The sequence below is a fragment of the Pristis pectinata genome, chromosome 33 (genome assembly GCF_009764475.1).
Source record: "Pristis pectinata isolate sPriPec2 chromosome 33, sPriPec2.1.pri, whole genome shotgun sequence".
Taxonomy (NCBI): domain Eukaryota; kingdom Metazoa; phylum Chordata; class Chondrichthyes; order Rhinopristiformes; family Pristidae; genus Pristis; species Pristis pectinata.
Window position 1 is genome coordinate 16,341,882 of NC_067437.1, and position 17,101 is coordinate 16,358,982.

General features: G+C 45.1%; 1 protein-coding gene across 3 annotated transcripts in view; it reads left to right on the forward strand.

Moving 5' to 3' along the window:
- Positions 1 to 17,101, forward strand: part of LOC127585510 (alpha-N-acetylgalactosaminidase-like) — a 31,384-nt gene extending 14,283 nt beyond the window's left edge. For all 3 annotated transcript variants that reach the window (XM_052043027.1, XM_052043026.1, XM_052043028.1), the window contains exons 6-9: positions 7,052 to 7,213; positions 8,874 to 9,071; positions 10,786 to 10,929; positions 13,246 to 17,101. In XM_052043027.1, coding sequence (XP_051898987.1) covers positions 7,052 to 7,213; positions 8,874 to 9,071; positions 10,786 to 10,929; positions 13,246 to 13,404 — 663 coding nt within the window. In that variant the 3' untranslated portion in view covers positions 13,405 to 17,101. The remainder of the gene's footprint in view (positions 1 to 7,051; positions 7,214 to 8,873; positions 9,072 to 10,785; positions 10,930 to 13,245) is intronic.

The following is a 17,101-nucleotide window of genomic DNA, read 5'->3' on the forward strand; positions in this document are numbered from 1 at the left end:
TGGTCCATTGCTCTCTATGCCTAAGCGATTCAAGTGCTCATCCAGACACTTCTTAAATGCTATCACTGACCCAGCTTTAGCCACATTCTCAGGCAGTGCATTCCAGATACTTAACACAAGAAGAAAATCCCCTTATATCCCCTCTATATCTCTTCCCCCTTATTCCTAAATCCGTGTCCTCCAGTTTTATCTATCTCTGATATGGGGTCAGGTTTTCTGCAGTCTACCCTATCTACTGTATATCACTCATAATTTAGTGTACCTCCACCACAGTCCCTCTTAATCTCCTCCGCTCCAGGAAGAAAAGACCTAGCTTCTTCAGTCTCTCCTTATAACTGAAACACTCCATCCCAGGCAACATCCTGGTGAATCTTCTGTATACCCTCTTCAGCGCTATCACATCCTTCCTGTACCTGAGTGAACAGAACTGCATACAGTAGTCCAGCTGAATTGGACAAAGGCTTTATAGAGCTGGAGCATAACCTGCCTACTTCTGTATTCAATGCCCTGACTAGTGAAGGTCAGTATTGCATATGCCGCCTTAACCACATTATCCCCCTGTGTTGCTACCTTCAAGGATTTATAGACATACTCCAAGGTCCAGTTGTTCCTCAGTACTCCCTAAGGCCCTACTATTCATGGTGTATGTCCTTGCCTCATTAGTGCTCCCAAAATTCGTCACCTCACATTTGTCTGGGTTAAACTCCATCTGCCATTTTTCAGCCCATTTCACCGACACATCGATATCTCTCTGCAGCCTAAGCCTACCTTCTGCACTGTTAACAATCATGCCAATCTTCATGTCATCCACAAACTTACTGATCTTGCCTCCCACATCCCTATCCAAGTTATTCACAGGTATTACAAGGAGTAAGGGTGCCAGCACTGCTCCCTGTGGGACACTACTAGTTGCAGGCATCTAATTGCAAAAACAACACTCTACCATCACTCTGTCTCCTATTGCCAAGTAAATTTTTTGGATTCAGTTTGCCAACTTGCCTTGGATCCCGTGAGTCCTAATCTTTTGGACCAGTCTCCCATGTGGGACCTTGCCAAAGGCTTAACTAAAGTCCATGTACTTCACACTTCCTGCCCTGCTGTCATTGATATACTTTTGTTACCTCGTCAAAGAATTCAGTCAAATTGGTCAGACAGGATTTACCTTTGACAAAGCCATGTTGGCTGTCTCTGATTAGTCCCTTGCCTTTCCAAGTGATCATTAATCCTCTTCCTCAGAATTTTTCCAGTATCTTCCCTACCTTGTGAGCATCATGGGTTCTGCTAAAACTCATAGACTGTGTTTTATTCTCCCCCTTTCTCAAGTTATTGCAGGGCAGAGCAGTCTTAAATGGTCTTTTTTTTGTTCAATCATTTGATGTCGTACAGCAAATAATGGTCATGGCTGACTTAGTTATTCCCTGCTTATTTGTTGTAGGGCTTGTTTATTTCCAGTAGTTGGTAGTGTGTGTTCTTTCATCAAACACTGTGTATAACAGGCTCTTGATACTATTGGAGCTTGGCGAGGTTCCCTGAGCTCTTTGCTCCAGTGTGATTTGGTACAAATGGTCATCCTTGCTAGGCTGTTGTTCCAACCATGGCTCAGTGGGCAAAACACTCCCCCTGAAGGTTCAAGCTGCGCTGTAGTGGTCTGAGCACATAATCCCAGCACAGTGGCATGGCAGGTAGTGCTGGAGTTGCAGTTCCAGAGACCTAGGGTCAATTTTGATTGCCAGTGCTGTCTGTGTGGCATTTGCATGTTCCCCCCTGTGACTGTGTGGGTTCTCATGGGTACTCTGGGGTTTCCTGCCACATCCCACAGACATGCTCTCTGTTAGATTAATTGGCTACAGTAAATTACCCCTAATGGAGGTGGGAGAGTCAGTGGGGCACTAATGGGCGTGTGTAAGAGAATAAGGTCCAGGGGAGTAAGTGGGGGAATGGGATTGCTCTGAGCACCAGGATAGACTTGATGGTCCAAATGCCCTTTTATGTTGTTATAAAATATAATGCACCTGGTGGTGTACCGACGAAGTTCTGGACTGCTATAGATGTGGTCTTGGGGATGAGACGTCGAATTGAGGCCCTGTCTTCCTCAGGTGGAGGTCGAAGATCCCATGGCACAACTTTGAAAGAAGAACAGGTAATTCAGTCAGGTACCTTGGCTAATGCTCATCTCTCAATCAACAGCTAAGATGAGTGATTTGGTTACTTTCTCCCCTCACTGTTGCTTATGGGATTTTGCTGTGCAGAAAATGGTTGAGACATTTCTTAAGGAGCTTGGATTCATGGTGCCTCCTCAATACTACACCCGAATGTCAGACTCTTGGCTCAAGTCTTTAGATTGGGACTTGAACCTGTGACCTTCAGACTTTGAGGACAGAGCGCTACCAAGAAGGTACAGACCTGTCTTGAAAATATTTCACTGTTCCTTCATCACTACTGGGTCTAAATCCTGAAGCTCCCTACCCAAAAGCAGTGTGGGAGCAGAAGGCATGGAAGAGTTCAAGAAAGCAACTTGCCCCAAGCTCAAGAGCATCTGGGGATGGGCAATAAATACTGATGTTCCCAGTGATATCCACATCCTGAAAGTGAATAAACAGAAGCCGATCTCAATAGGGAACTTGGGCTGTGGTTAGAATCTGTAGCTTGGATTAGTTGATGCAATTAAGGGGAAGCTGGATAACTACATGAGTGGGAAAGGAGCAGAAGGTTATTCCGATATGGTGAGTAAAACAGGGTGCGGAGCAGAAATATTCCAGAAGTAGACCAGTTGGGCTGAATGCCCAGTGTCTCCACTGCACAATCAAGGCAATTAGGGAAATTCATTCTTTTTTTATAGTTTTATTCAGTTTCCCTAGCATCTAAGTGTTCAGAATCCTTCATTATCTTCAATTAAGTTTCTCTCAGAAAGGGAGTAGTGAATCTCTGGAATCCTCTGCCTCTGAAGTGGTGGAGGCCAGATCATTAGATACATTCAAGGTGGAGATGGATGATTGTTTGAAAGATCGAGGTATTTAGGGTTATGGGGAAGTGACACAGAAGAGGAGTTGAGGCCAGCACAGATCAGCCGTGATCATATTGAATGGTGGGGTAGGCTTGGGAGGCCTGGTTTGTATACTCCTATTTTCTTGTGTCTTCAGCCTCACCCTGCAGGCAAGCCTCTGCCCACGTTTTACTGGAGTATTCTGCCTCCTCCACCCCCTCAGGCAATATATTTGAGATTTCAACCACCCTTTAGGTGAAAAAATTCTTCCTCAATTACCCTCTAAATCTCCTACCCCATACCTTAAGTCTATGCCCCATGGTCATTGACACTTCTGCTAAGGGGAAAAGTTTCTCATTATCTACCCTATCTACACCACTTGTAATTTTGTATTACTCAATCAGGTTCCACCTTGGCCTTCTCTGTTCCAAGAAAAACAAACCCATCCTATCCTGTCTTTCCTCATAATTCAAATGCACCATCCCAGACAACATCCTGCTGAACCTCCTCTGCACCCTCTCCAATGCAATCACATGCTTCCTGTAGCGTGGCAACCAGAATTGCACGCAGTTCAGCTTTACAAAACTCTAGTTAGGCCATACTTAGAGTACTGTGTTCAGTTCTGGTCGCCTCATTATAGGAAGGATGTGGAGGCGTTGGAGAGGGTGCAGAGGAGATTTACCAGGATGCTGCCTGGATTGGAGAGTATTGAATATGAGGAGAGGCTTAAGGTGCTAGGGCTTTATTCACTGGAAAGGAGGAGGATGAGAGGAGACATGATAGAGGTATATAAAATATTGAGAGGAATAGATAGAGTAGACAGTCAGCGCCTCCTTCCCAGGGCACCAATGCTCAAGACGAGAGGTCATGGCTTTAAGGTTATGGGTGGGAGGTTCAGGGGAGATGTCAGAGGGAGGTTTTTCACCCAAAGAGTGGTTGGTGCATGGAATGCACTGCCTGGGGTGGTGGTGGAGGCAGATACATTGAACAGGTTCAAGAGCTTGTTGGATAGGCATATGGAGGAACGTGAGATAGAGGGATATGCGGGAGGAAGGGGTTAGATAGTGTGAGGGTGGTCTGATGGATGGCACGACACGGTGGGCTGAAGGGCCTGTTTTGTGCTGTATGGTTCTATGGTATCCCAGCTGTGGCCAAACTAATGTTTTATATAATTGTATAAGCTTGATCATTTATTGTATACCCATGTGCCTTCATAACTGCCTTGCCCACCTGTGCTGCTGCCTTCCTTGGGCATGTATACCAGGTTCCTCAGTCTTTCTAGTGTCCTACCATTCATTGTGTATATCCTAATCTTCCCTAAGTGTAACACCTATTTTTCTGGGTGAAATTCCAACTACCATTGTTTTACCGATTTTTGCCAACTCATTCTTGTTCTGCATGTTCTCCTTGTGACCATGTGGGTTTCTTCCTACATCCAATAGACATGCTGGTAGGTTAATTTGGTATTGTAAATTACTCTTTAGTGTAGTCAAGTTACAAAAGAATCAAAGGGAAGTTGATGGGCATGTGAGAGAGAACTAGTTGCAGTGCTCCAGGTAAATAAGGAATGGGACTGATAGGATTGTTCTTTTGCTGAATGGCTTCCTTTTATGCTGTCCACTGCTCATGATATTGGAGGATTTACTTGCCCTTATTGCCTTGCTCCAAGGGATCTGACTGTTAAAGCAGTGATTGATTAGAGTTGGATAACTACAGCCCCTTTGATCCACAAGATTACACTGTTGGAGTGCAGATCAGCACAGTGACGGGTTAATACATTATGCTCAGCTTGGAGTTGGAGCAACACGTTCTGTGTTTATATATCAGCTTCCCTGACATGAGACAGCAGAAGCTCCCAGTGAAGACTTGTCTTCACGTCCAGAGTTAAAATAAAACTAGAATTCGTAGGAGAATCAGGAACTGGATAAGAAAATGGATTTAAAACAAAGTTCTGTTGGAGTGCTTGGAATATCAGGGTCATTATCAGGATGGGGTGAGTAAAGGCGTTGGAGGGGAGAATGTGTGAATCAGTTTAAAACTGAAGGGAATGCTGGTATAACTTAACCTGGAGTTTATGCTGCAGTTTATGAAACACTGGTTTGGAATCCAGTTTAAATTATCCAAGTCTGGAAAATATAGAGATCAGCCAAATAAAGAGTGGCTCCAAGTGCTAGGGAATGAACTATGAGGAATTCAAAGTTTGAGACTGTGACTGTGATGTAGTGGCTTACACATTCAAATTCTCTACTCCTGGGAGCTCAGTGATTCATTCAGACTGGAGATTGACAGACTCCTGAATGTGAAGAGGATCAAGGGATGAGGAGATGGTACTGGAAAATGACACTGAGATAGAAGGTCAGTCCTGATTTGATGAGGGAGGAGCAGGCTCAAAGGGCCAAATGGCGATTCCTGTTCCTATTCCTTGTGGGAACAGACCGGGAGCATGAGGATGTCGTTCACCCCGTCAGGCTGGGTCTGCCATTCATTTGATCGTGGTAGAGAATTCCAAAGGCTCACCTAAACAGCCTACCCCTTATTCTCAAAACTTGGCCCTGGTCTCACACTCCTCAGCCAGGGTAAACATCATCCCTGCATCTAGCCTGTTAAGCCCTTTAAGAATTTTGAAAGTTTCAATGAGTTTTCCTCTCATTTACCTAAATTTTGGAAAATACAGTCCCAGTCCACTCAATCTCTCCTTGTATGGCAAACTTGCCAACTCCAGAACTGGTCTAGTGAACCTTTGCTGCGCTCCCTCTATATCAAGTATATCCTTTCTTAGGTAAGGAGACCAAAATTGCACACATAACTCCAGCTGCAGTCTTACAGGCCCAATATGAATGCAATAAGTCTCCCTTACTCTTATTTAAGAATTGCTCAACTGCCATCTTGGGTAACATATTTTTGGTGTAATTTCCTTTCTTTTAATCGATAATTTCCCATTTTGTTTCTCGCCAGCTCTCTGTATTACAAGTTTTAATTATTTTGTGTAAGGAGAAGCAATGTGTAACCTGGGGCCTTTGAGTCATTCATAGATTTCTATCAAAACCTGAAGCTCCTGTCTCTAGATCTTAAAACAGATATGTACAACTTCGTCCATCATTCCCATTTTTAGGGCCTACGTACATATACTTTCAATAATTGCAACTGGTTATGTGCTTTACTGCACCATTTTCCACACAAAGCATTGTTATTATGTTCAACCATTCCACTACAACGTGATCATAAGTATTGATCATAAAATACATCCAATTTATAATTAACCATTAATTACTAAGTCATCACACCTGATACTTTCTTATTAGTAAAACAACTCAAAACCCATAAATTCTAATTCCTGTAAATCCTTTTGACCTTCTACGGTTCCTTGCCTCTCACCATTCAGTTGTGAAGTTCCCTCATTGGTAGTGGTAAATTGGTTTATTTATTGTCACGTACAGAGGTACAGTGAAAAACTTTGTTTTGCCTGCCATCCATACAGATCATTTCATCACCTCAGTGCATTGAGGTAGTACATGGGAAAAGCAATAACAGAATGCAGCATAAAGTGTTACAGTTACAGAGAAAGTGCAGTGCAGGCAGACAATAAGGTGCAGAGCCATGCTGAGGTAGATTGTGAGGTCAAGAGTCCACCTTATTGTACAAGGGGACCGCTCAGTAGCCTTATAACAGCGGGATAGAAGCTGTCCTGAGCCTGGTGGTACGTGCTTTCAGGCTTTTGTATCTTCTGCCTGATGGGAGGGGGGAGAAGAGTGTGTGTTTGGGGTGGGTGGGGTGCTTGATTACTTTGGTTGCTTTTCTGAGGCAGCGAGAAGTGTAGACCGTGTCCATGGAGGAGGACCTGGTTTGACAACCCTTCAAGAAGCACATCATTGGCTTAAAAGCACTTTGGGATGTTCTGAAAGGCACTACACATTTGCACTCCTGGTTTCTCCCCTCATTCTCTTCCTTTCCTACCCCCCCTACCTTTTGCACTCTGATGCAGGCATAAGTGGATCAACTCCTTACAGAATGAAGTCTGGGCAGCTGGGGCTTTAGCTCTGACTTTTTGTTTCAATGGGTTGTCTGCAGGTGAACTACACACTGTTGGGGGAGATCTGCAATCTCTGGAGGAACTATGCTGACATCAATGACTCATGGGAGAGTGTCCGGGGCATCATCAACTGGTATGGGGAGCACCAAGATGTGCTGCAGCCGGCGGCTGGCCCAGGGAGGTGGAACGACCCAGACATGGTACGTGGACACTGCTTCACCACACTGCCCATCCCCCATGTTTCCGCAACTTACTGCCCTTCAGGTTAAAAGCTGCAGGTTTGTGGACTAGCGGATGCTTTACGGTTTCCACTCCCCTTGTGTATTTTCCTTGGGTATTTCTGAATTCTTAGCTTTAATGGAAACTGTTGATTTTCCTTTACAAGGTGGTGGGCTGAAGTCCCACTTGAAATACCTGACCATTTAATCCAGTATCAAGGGTGTGCTGCATTGCCAGAAATCTGGCTTTTGGAAGCATTATTAAATCAAGGACTCGGCTGTTGTGCGGTATCTGGTTATTGCAAGTTGCAATGTTGAGACAAAAAGCTGCTTAGTCATCCTGAAGTCATGAAATATGATTTGGAAAAGTGCACTTTGCCTTAGCGTGAGCTTCTTTGTGTCCTTATTAGTGACGTGCATTAGGTCCAGCAGTTGGCTCCTTAGTGCTATAATCAGCAGTTTCTGCAGCAACTGTATGACCCATGAGCCACCATCACATCAGTAGTATTGTATGGAAGTTGACCACCTTCGAGGCCTGATATGGATGGACGATGTGTGCTGGTCAAGCCAAAGTTGCCTATGTCCCATTGGTATCTAAAACCAAATTTTGGATGTGAAACAGGATGAGAGGTGGTAGGTGGGTGGGGGAATGTGGGGACTAATGATTGATGGAACACACAGTGAAAATGTTGAAAGTCGCCATGCTATTTCTTCTGGAATGTCAGCAGGAGGTTGGGACAATTCCCTCAGGAATCTGGGGATCTCCTAGACCAACAGGATGAAACGTGAGTAGGGTGACATTTCTAATAGAAGCATTATTCACTTGGACTTTTGTGCTTTGAATTTTCTTACATGGAGCATTGCAAGGGAACTTTCAATCATTTAGTGTCCATTTGGTCCTACCACTCACTTGGTCACCTTTCCCAGATCACAGCCCAAGGCTGAGCCAGACTGTTCTGACCTTGTTGCAACCTCTCTGACTCTGAGCTGAGCTTCTGACCCTGTACCCTTTGCATCAACAAAACCCTTACATTTTCTATAAAATATCCTAAAGTTGTTTCTGCCCATGCCCAACTTATGAAACTCTCCTCGTTACCTTTGGATTAGGTTATTCCAATGACCTCCTCGTCGATCTTCCAATTTGTAGTCTCTGTTTAGCTGAATTCATTCAAAGCTCTTGTGTTCTGTCCCCAAGTCCCAGTCACGCATCATCCCTGCGGCTGCTGACGTCTCTGTTTCCCAGTCCCCCAGCCAACTTGAATGTTAAATTCTCATTCTTGTTTTCAGACCCCTCCTTGACGTTTCCCTTGTTATCTCTCTCACCCCTTCCCGAGATCTCTGTGCTCTGCTGACTCCAGCTTGTTCGCCTCCCACTGTTTTCACCCTGCATTTAGCTGCCTAGACACCAAACTGAGATTCCCTCTGCAAACCTCTCTACTTCTCTCTCCTCCTTTGATGGAAATCCACGTCATCTTTCGCGCAATAGAATTGCCTGGCTCAGTGCTAGATTTATTTTAAAAATACCCGTGAAGCATCGTGGCATGTTTTGGTATCATCAAAGACAATTTGCAAATGCAAACTGATAGTCAGTGATGGCAGTGCACTGTTCTCATCCTCTCGTTCTCTTTGATCTTCTCTCTAGTTAATTATTGGGAACTTTGGCCTGAGCAAGGAGCAGTCCAAGACACAGATGGCTCTTTGGGCCATTCTTGCAGCTCCCCTCTTCATGTCTAATGACCTGCGGACAATATCCAGGTCGGATGCTTACATCCTACAGAACAAACTGCTGATCAAGATTAGCCAGGATCCGCTGGGAATTCAGGGCCGTATGATACTGAAGGTAAGTGATGGGGTAAAGGGTAGGAGTGGTCAGGATGGTGATGAGGGCATGGGTGAGAAAATAGTTAATGGGGGGAAAAGTGGGGGAATGGGAGCTGATTCAATGCAAGAAAATATGAGGGGGTTTTGGGTTTCAATAGGGTATCAAGGTACATGGCAAAAGTGAAACAGTGTGAGATTGGGGCCCTTCCAAGTAGCCAAAGTATACAAGGTCCATGTGCCACTAAATTATATGGACTGAAAGATCACAGGTCAATTTCTGGCCTCTGTGGTTGAATGTTTCTGGTTGAGGCAAGGTTAGAGGTGCTAGAAGTGTGTGTATGTGGTGGGGGGCTTGTGTTTGTAATGAGGGACACAAGTGTTTGCATATCATGTGTGTTCATGTCATGTGTGTCACTGAACTGTGGGTTTGTGGTTTCCTTTACATAGTGGCAGTAACTTGTTGGGGTGAACTTTATCTCCAATGGCTTTATAAATCTACTGAGTCTTGCTAGAGGAAACTCAAATAGTTTGAGTCTTTCTCATTGCAACTAAATAAGCTATAACCAGTTGCATTATTCTTGCATAAACATAACAAAAGAAATAGGAAAAGGAGTTTGGAATATACCTCACCAGGGGAAAAATTCTCTCAACATCTGTTTTGCCAAGCTCCCCCAGAATTTCATATGTTTTGATAAGACCACCTCTCATTCTCTTAAATTCCAGTGAGTATAAGCCCAACCTTAATCAACAGTGAACTTTTTTCAAAAATTTACCTTAATCATAAATAGAATAAATACAATCCTTCTCTTGTGATTCATCAGCACCACTCATGTTTCCTCCTTGAACAATGCACCCGTGAAGTGTTTGAGAAGCTTTTACAAAGGGCCCAGCCCCTCAGTGCCCAATGGCTGCAGGTCCTTCCCCACAGAACCTTTGCGGTACAGTGCATCCCTTCGTATGTATTCCTCCACCCTGGAAGGTGCCAGCCAACAGCATTCCCTTACAGAAATCTCCTTGCTCTGGAAGACCAACAAGCTTTGGACAGACCAAAATATGTCTTTCACGGAGTCAATGGTCTTCCAGCAGCACTTGATGTCTACCTCAGGGAACATCCCTCACTTTCGATCACAGAGCCTCCTTTTAAGCAGTTCCTCGGGGTGAACTTTGACAAGGACCCTTGCATCCATTTCCAAACCTTGGCAAATGCAAGTCCATAAGATGGTGGATGACCATCTCATTTGCACTGCAGCCTCGAAGGCAGCATGTGTTAGGATTGAGACTCCAACTATGCAGGAAGGATCTGATGGGATTGGCCCCTCTCACTGCCTTTCATGAAATCTCTTCTGAAACTGACAGCCTGAAGTTATGGAACTCTACTGCCTCAACTCTTACCTTTTTGGGCCAGGGAGGTTAATTAGCTCTGCAATAACAGTTATCACATTGCAAATTGCACTATTCAAAGCCGAGCTTCCTGTGGTGAATCTGACAGCCAATTGATGTGGAAATCCTGCAGCTTCTGTAACTATTGGGAAAACTGAGGGAAGAAGAGATGCAGTTTGTGTGAAAGTAATAAAGAATTGGCTTGTCAACCAACAAGGAGTGAATCTCTTAATCCCCTGGTTGATTTATGTAATAATGACACAATGCATCATTAACATGCCCTTCTTCAGCAAGTTGCAGCTTGCTGTGTTTTCAGTGCTAATGTTATGTTTTCCCACATCTTCCTGCCCCAGGGTAAAAATGGTATTCAAGTCTGGATGCGAGTGCTGTCCTCGTCAACCATGGCGTTCGCTTTCTTCAGCCAGCGCACTGACATGCCTTACCATTATACCACGTCTCTGGCCCAGCTCAATGTCACTGCCCCAAAGGTGTTCTCGGTGAGTGCGGGCTACCTCCGTAGGTTGCAAAGGATACAGCAGCAAAGGGGATAGGTGCAAAACTGAGTCCAAGTGATAACATCAGAATTGAGGGGTCGTAACTACTGGGAAAGCTCTCACAAACAGAAGCTCTTTCCAAAAAGGGGAGGCTGAGGTGACGTAATGCTTCCTGAGACAGTTTGGTAGGTGAGATGTGGAGAAGGTGTTTGCTGTAAGGGATAGTCCAAAACCAGGGTTAGCCACAGAAGATGGCCACTATTAAATCCAATGGGGATTCTGGTGAAGCTCTCTATTAGAATGAGAGATTCTACCACATGGAGTAAATGAGGCAGAGTACAAGTGATGCATGGAAGAAGAAAGCTGGATAAATGCAAGGGAGAAAAGAATGGGAGCTTGTGCTCGAGTGGGATGAAGTTGGGTGGGGATGGCTCAGGTGACGCTCAGACCATTGGGCTGCGTGGCCGAATATTGTGCTCTAGACTTGATGTGCTGTCAACTGTTTCACGAAGCGTGGAATTGAACCACCCCTTCACGAAGTATCCAGCACCTTTCCCTGTAATTACAAAACAGACATGGTTCCTGAGGTTTGCTGCCATCTTGGGTCCGCACTGTCAATCAAGGACACTGTGAACCCATTAACAAGCTGTCACTCCGTACACTCTTTGTCCTGCCTGCCCATCCCTTCGCTGGGACCCATCTCATCCCCTTTTCCCTATCCCCTTTCATCCTATCCCAATCCAAGGGGTCTATCTTGCCCAGCCCTGCCAATTTTGGAGCCCCTTGGATCCTCCAAGGTCCTGGGGTGTAAATAGACTCCGATTTGCCACGTTAGGACCGAGTCAGTTAGAGCCTGGACCTTGCCCAGTGCCCAGTCACCAGTCCCACAAGTGCTGAAATGGAAACGGTCTGGCCAAAGGCAGGTCCAATTATTTTAAGGAGCAGGAGTCAACCTCCTGGGGCTTAAGTGACCCGAGCCACTGTTGACCCGGTACTGTAGCCTTCGTGATTGTGGCTTTGTGAGTAGCTTGCTGGTCCAAAATCTTTCAGCCCTTACCTGTTACGTTGTGGAGGTGGGCAACCAAAGATCAAAGTAGATCCTGCCGAGACCTGGATGGTCCTGGGTCAATGGGTGGCATGGTGGTTAGTGCTACTGCCCCACAGCTCCAGGTTCAATCCTGACCTCGGGTGCTCTTTGTGTGGAATTTGCATGATCTCTCAATGACAGTGTGAGTTTCCCCTGGGTGCTCTGGTTTTCTTATTGGTAGGTGGATTGGCTGCTGTAAATTGCTCCTAGTGTAGGTGAGTACCAGGGAGTCAGGGGAGAGTTGATGGGCATGAAGAGAGAATAGATTACAGGGCAATAAGTGGGGGAATGCGATTGATGGCATAGTCTCAATGGGCTGCTGTGTCATCGGGGAGTGTGAGATGTACAAGCCCTCACTGACCAGGCCTGCTGCATCTCTTGCACCAAAACATGGGAAAACAAAAACCTGCAGATGCTGGAAATCTGAAATATAATCAGATACTCGGCAGGTCAGGCAGGAGGAGGGAAAAACGGAATCAATGCTTCGGGTCAATGACCCTTCGTCAGAGCTGGTAAGTGAGAAAAGAAGCATGTTTTAGGAAGCAGAGAGGGGGGAGGCTGGAAAATCCTATGGTAGGGTGGAGACCAAGGCTGGCTAGGTGCAGACCCACGCAGACACGGGGAGAACGTACAAACTCCTTACAGACAGCGGCTGGAATTGAACCCAGGTCACTGGCGCTGTAATAGCGTTACGCTAACAGCTACATATCTATATTTGTTTAATCAAATATACAATCCTGAGGGCTGCAATGTGCCCAGACAGAAGATGATTGCGTTCTTCCTCATTTTGGGCTTCTGATCCCATAAGCCCACCTGAGAGGGCTCACTCAGTGAATGTAGGAGGCCAAAGACAGAGGGATGGTGAGAGTGGGATAGAGAATTAAAGTGAGGAGACTGGAAGCTCAGGATCAGTCTCTGCTTCCTTTGAGCAGGGGTGGCTGTACATGCCAGGTTTAATCAGACACAGGGTTAATCAGTTTAATCAGAGCACCTGAGGGAAACCAGGGAGAACATGTTAAACTCCTGACAGACAGTGCCAGAGGTCAGGATGGAACCTAGGCAGCTGGAGCTGAGAGGCAGCAGCTTTACCTACTGGGATTTTCGATAAAAGGCCTTATTTCTATATTTTAAAATGTTTCTTTTCCCCCCAGCAGGGCCCCGTGACCAGTTTTAGGTGTAACATCCAGTTTGTGTTGCCCTGATCCATCTGGTTTTATTTCTTCCATGTTTAGGCACAGGACGTGTACTCAGGTCTAGCCCTGCATGGCCTGGAGTTTGACACCAAGTTCACTGTCACCATCAATCCAAGTGGAGTGGTTATGCTTTACGTGTATCCAGGAGAGCAGCTGAAGCTGAACAGAAAGCCCAAAGCCTACCCACTGCTGCTGTGAAGGAGCCTCTATCACTATGGCAACAGAAGGCCCAAAGCCTGCTCTTTGCTACCATGAAGCAGCACTAACCACTATCGAGGATCTGATCTTTAATTCCAGTTGGGCATATTAACTGTGAATGCACATTTGATTTGCAAATTCGGCATATTTAATGCTTAAGGTGGGATATTCTGAAGGGGTCACTTATCCACATTGGCTTTTTTGATGGTCTATTTTTAATTTAGTTTTCCTTTGATTATGGTGCTTCTGGTACTCAAAGGGTTAAACAGTCAGTGTGGAAGTCTTGCACTGGATGCCTTGGTCACTCGCTGCCCAATGACCGTCCAGTCTCTCAGGTAAAAGTGCGCAGCACTATATGGAGGCCATTCAGCCCAGCTTAGATCATCCTCCATACACAGATCTATAATAGGGTGTCAATCAAGCAGACTGCTTCATCCTTCTTCTGGATGGTGTATGGGGCACCTAACATTGTTAAGCTTGGAATAATATTTATTCTTTCTCTGACTGTATGCAATTCATTAATAAGTATCTTCTTCTGGCCATTCAAAATCAGATATCCTGATTCTACTGTTTCAACTTGGTGCCAACAGGGACTGTACCCTTGAAAGGCTTAGCCCCTCATGTAGTGAAAGTAAACTTTGTGGTTTGGGCAAATCAGATTCAAGGGTACAGTAGCATAATGGTCAAATTACTGGATTAGCAGCCAGAGTTCGGGAACATTGATCCTGAGCCGTGAGTTCAAATCCCACAATGGCAGCTGGGGAATTTAAATTCAGGAAAATAAATACATTTTGATCTTTAAACTAATTTCACTGACAGTAACCATGTTGTTATAAAAACCCGCCTGGTTCATTAATGACCTCCAGGGAGGAAATCCGCTGTCCCTACCTTGTCCAGCCTGTGTGTGACTTTAATGTGGTTGACTCCTAACTCCTCAGCTCAGGGGCACTTAGGGATGGACAATAAATGCTGGTGTGTCCAGCAACTTCCACATCGCTGGAACAAATAAATAAAAATGAGAAAGAGAAGGTTGAATTTCTGACAGTTTAATTGGTTAAACTGGGGCAGATTGAAGCATTCTAACACTCGGGTACACCGGAGGTGAACACTGTCAGCACAAGAACAGCAGAGTCACCACCAGGCTCCTGCCACCCCACCAGCTCTAACACTGAACAAAGTCGTCCGTTCCTTCTGGTTCCTCTTAAATGCACCAACAGTGTTCACTGCTCCCAACCCACATGCTATCAAGTTCCACATTCCCACTTCTCTCTAGGTAAATAAGTTTCTTCTGAATTCCCTGTTTTATTTCTTGGTGTTCTATTTATAGTCATTGGTTTTGGATTCTAAATAAGATCTTCCCAACATCTGCCTCTGAGACCTCCATATTATGTCTCCCCTTAGCCATCTCTTTCCCAGAGAAGTCGGGCGCAGCTTGGTATACAATACTAGTTGTATTGTATACCAACTAGCTCTCAGTTCTGGTGCCATCTTCTCAGTTGTTTTTCCTGCATCTTCTGTGTCTCTCCATCTTTTATAACCTAGAGATTGGGACTGTGCTCCAAAATTTGGGATTTGTTGCTGTCTTAGTTTCTTACAACAGCTCCCTGTGGTATCCTTGTATCATTCAGCGAGCAGCTCTGACCAGGGACATTCCAGCCTCAGACTCTTACATGGGTCTGGACATCTGCACTGGTGCAGTGAGGAGTGGGAGACCTTCACTGCGTGTGTCATCCTGTACTCTCACTGTTGGTCCAATGGTGCACGAGAGATGTGCTCCACACTGCAAATTGACAGCTCAACAGTCCTTTAGAATCCCCATTCATTCATGTCTTTGTAGCCTGGGTTTAACTTTCCTCTTCAGTATTTATTGCAAGGGGGTTGGAGTATGAGCTAGGCTGCAGGGTATTGGTGAGACCGTGCTGGGACTATCATTTCCGGTTGTGGTCGCCATTCCCAAGGAAGTCAGCACTTGGTGGGTGAAGCCAAGGTCCTTGATTTCCACGGGGAGAGGGCTGCTGATGGAGGGCGGATTCAGCGTGCGTTCTCTGAAGCATAAACAATTGAAGGGTGATTCAGTGCAACATAACGTTCAGAGAGGGCTTTCGTTTTTAATTTGTTCATTTACAGGACTACAACAGCCCTGGCAATGCTGGGATTTATCCAGCCTTCCTTACCCCTGAACTAAGGGGGCCTGTTAGGAGTCAATCACTTTGGTAGTCTGAGGTCACATGTAGGTTGGACCGGGAGCAGACGGTTTGCCTTCCAGAGGAGTTGTTACACCAATCTGGTAATTTCAAGCTCCCAGTACCGAGATTAGCCATTTTAATTCCCCATTTATTTAATGACAATTTAAACTCCCCAGCCAGTGTAGGTGGATTCCAACTCGAGTCTCTGGATCAGTGGTCCAGACTGTGGCCGCTAGTCCAGTAATTTGAGCAGAGTAAAGCATGATACTGGTTCCTCCTCCAGAGAGACAAGAAGTGGTGCACAACCTCAGGATGAGGGGTGACCTTTTTTGGACTGAGCTGGGAAATATATTTACTGAAAGAGTTGTGAACCTTTGGAATTTTGTATCTCAGGGAGCTGCAGATACCTCAGTTATTGAATGAATTGGAGGCTGGTGTCGACTGACTGAGAGACTTTCAGGAATTGGAGGGACTCAGTGAGGAAAATATTGTGGCTGTGTTTGTACTGAATGGCAGAGTCATCTGGGGTCTGTGTGACCTACGTGTGCTCCTGGTATGTTACTAGATTAGCAACTGGGGGCTTGGACCAACGATCCAGGAATATAGAGTAATACAGCATGGAAATAGGTACTTCAGCCCTTGAGGTCCAATTTCACCATGGCAGCTGCAAAACTTAATAAACTGGAATTAAGGAAATATCAAGTAGATGTTTGGTATCAGTAATAATGAACGTGAAATTGCTAAATTGTCATTAAACCCTTCTGGTTTACTAAGGAGCTTTTGGGAAGGAAATCTACTGTCCTTATCTGGACTGGTCCACATGCAGCTCGAGGCCCACCAATGTGTTTGGTCCATAAATACCTCCTCAATTCCAGGGCCATTAGTGATAGTGGTGTGATAACGCAGTGGGAGTTTTCCCTTCAATTAAAGGGAGATGGTTCTTGTTCAGTGGGAGCATTGCTACTGTTGAATCTTGTTTATCCTTGAATGTTACAGCACAGAATGAAGGCAATGGGTTCCTTGTGTTTGTGCTGTCTGTCTGAAAGAGCTAGTCCATTAGTCGACTATGTGTAGAGTTCTGCACATTTTTCAAATTCCATTATTTGTCCAGCTCGCTTCTGTAAGTCACCATCGAGTCTGTTTCCACCGCCACTGCATTGATGAGTGCACATCAGGTCATAATAACTGACCATGAGTTTTTTTGCCCCTTGAGTTTCTTAACTTTCCTTTTGTCAAATTATCTTTAATCCCAAATTTCACAAAATCACCAGTCGAGACTTGTTCTCGTTAAATTGCACCTTTTTATTGCTTAATAAGGCCCTGAGATTAATGGTGTTTCACCCCACATCAGTGCAGCCACACTGTGACCGTGGTGGGAGAATTTGAATGCGTAGGGGGATGGATCGGGTGCTGAAGGGTGAGTTTTTTTTTGATATATAGCAACAAAAATCGTATTGCTTTTAAATCAACATTTTGCTTCTGTGAATTTGTATTTTTAAATAAAATTTTAC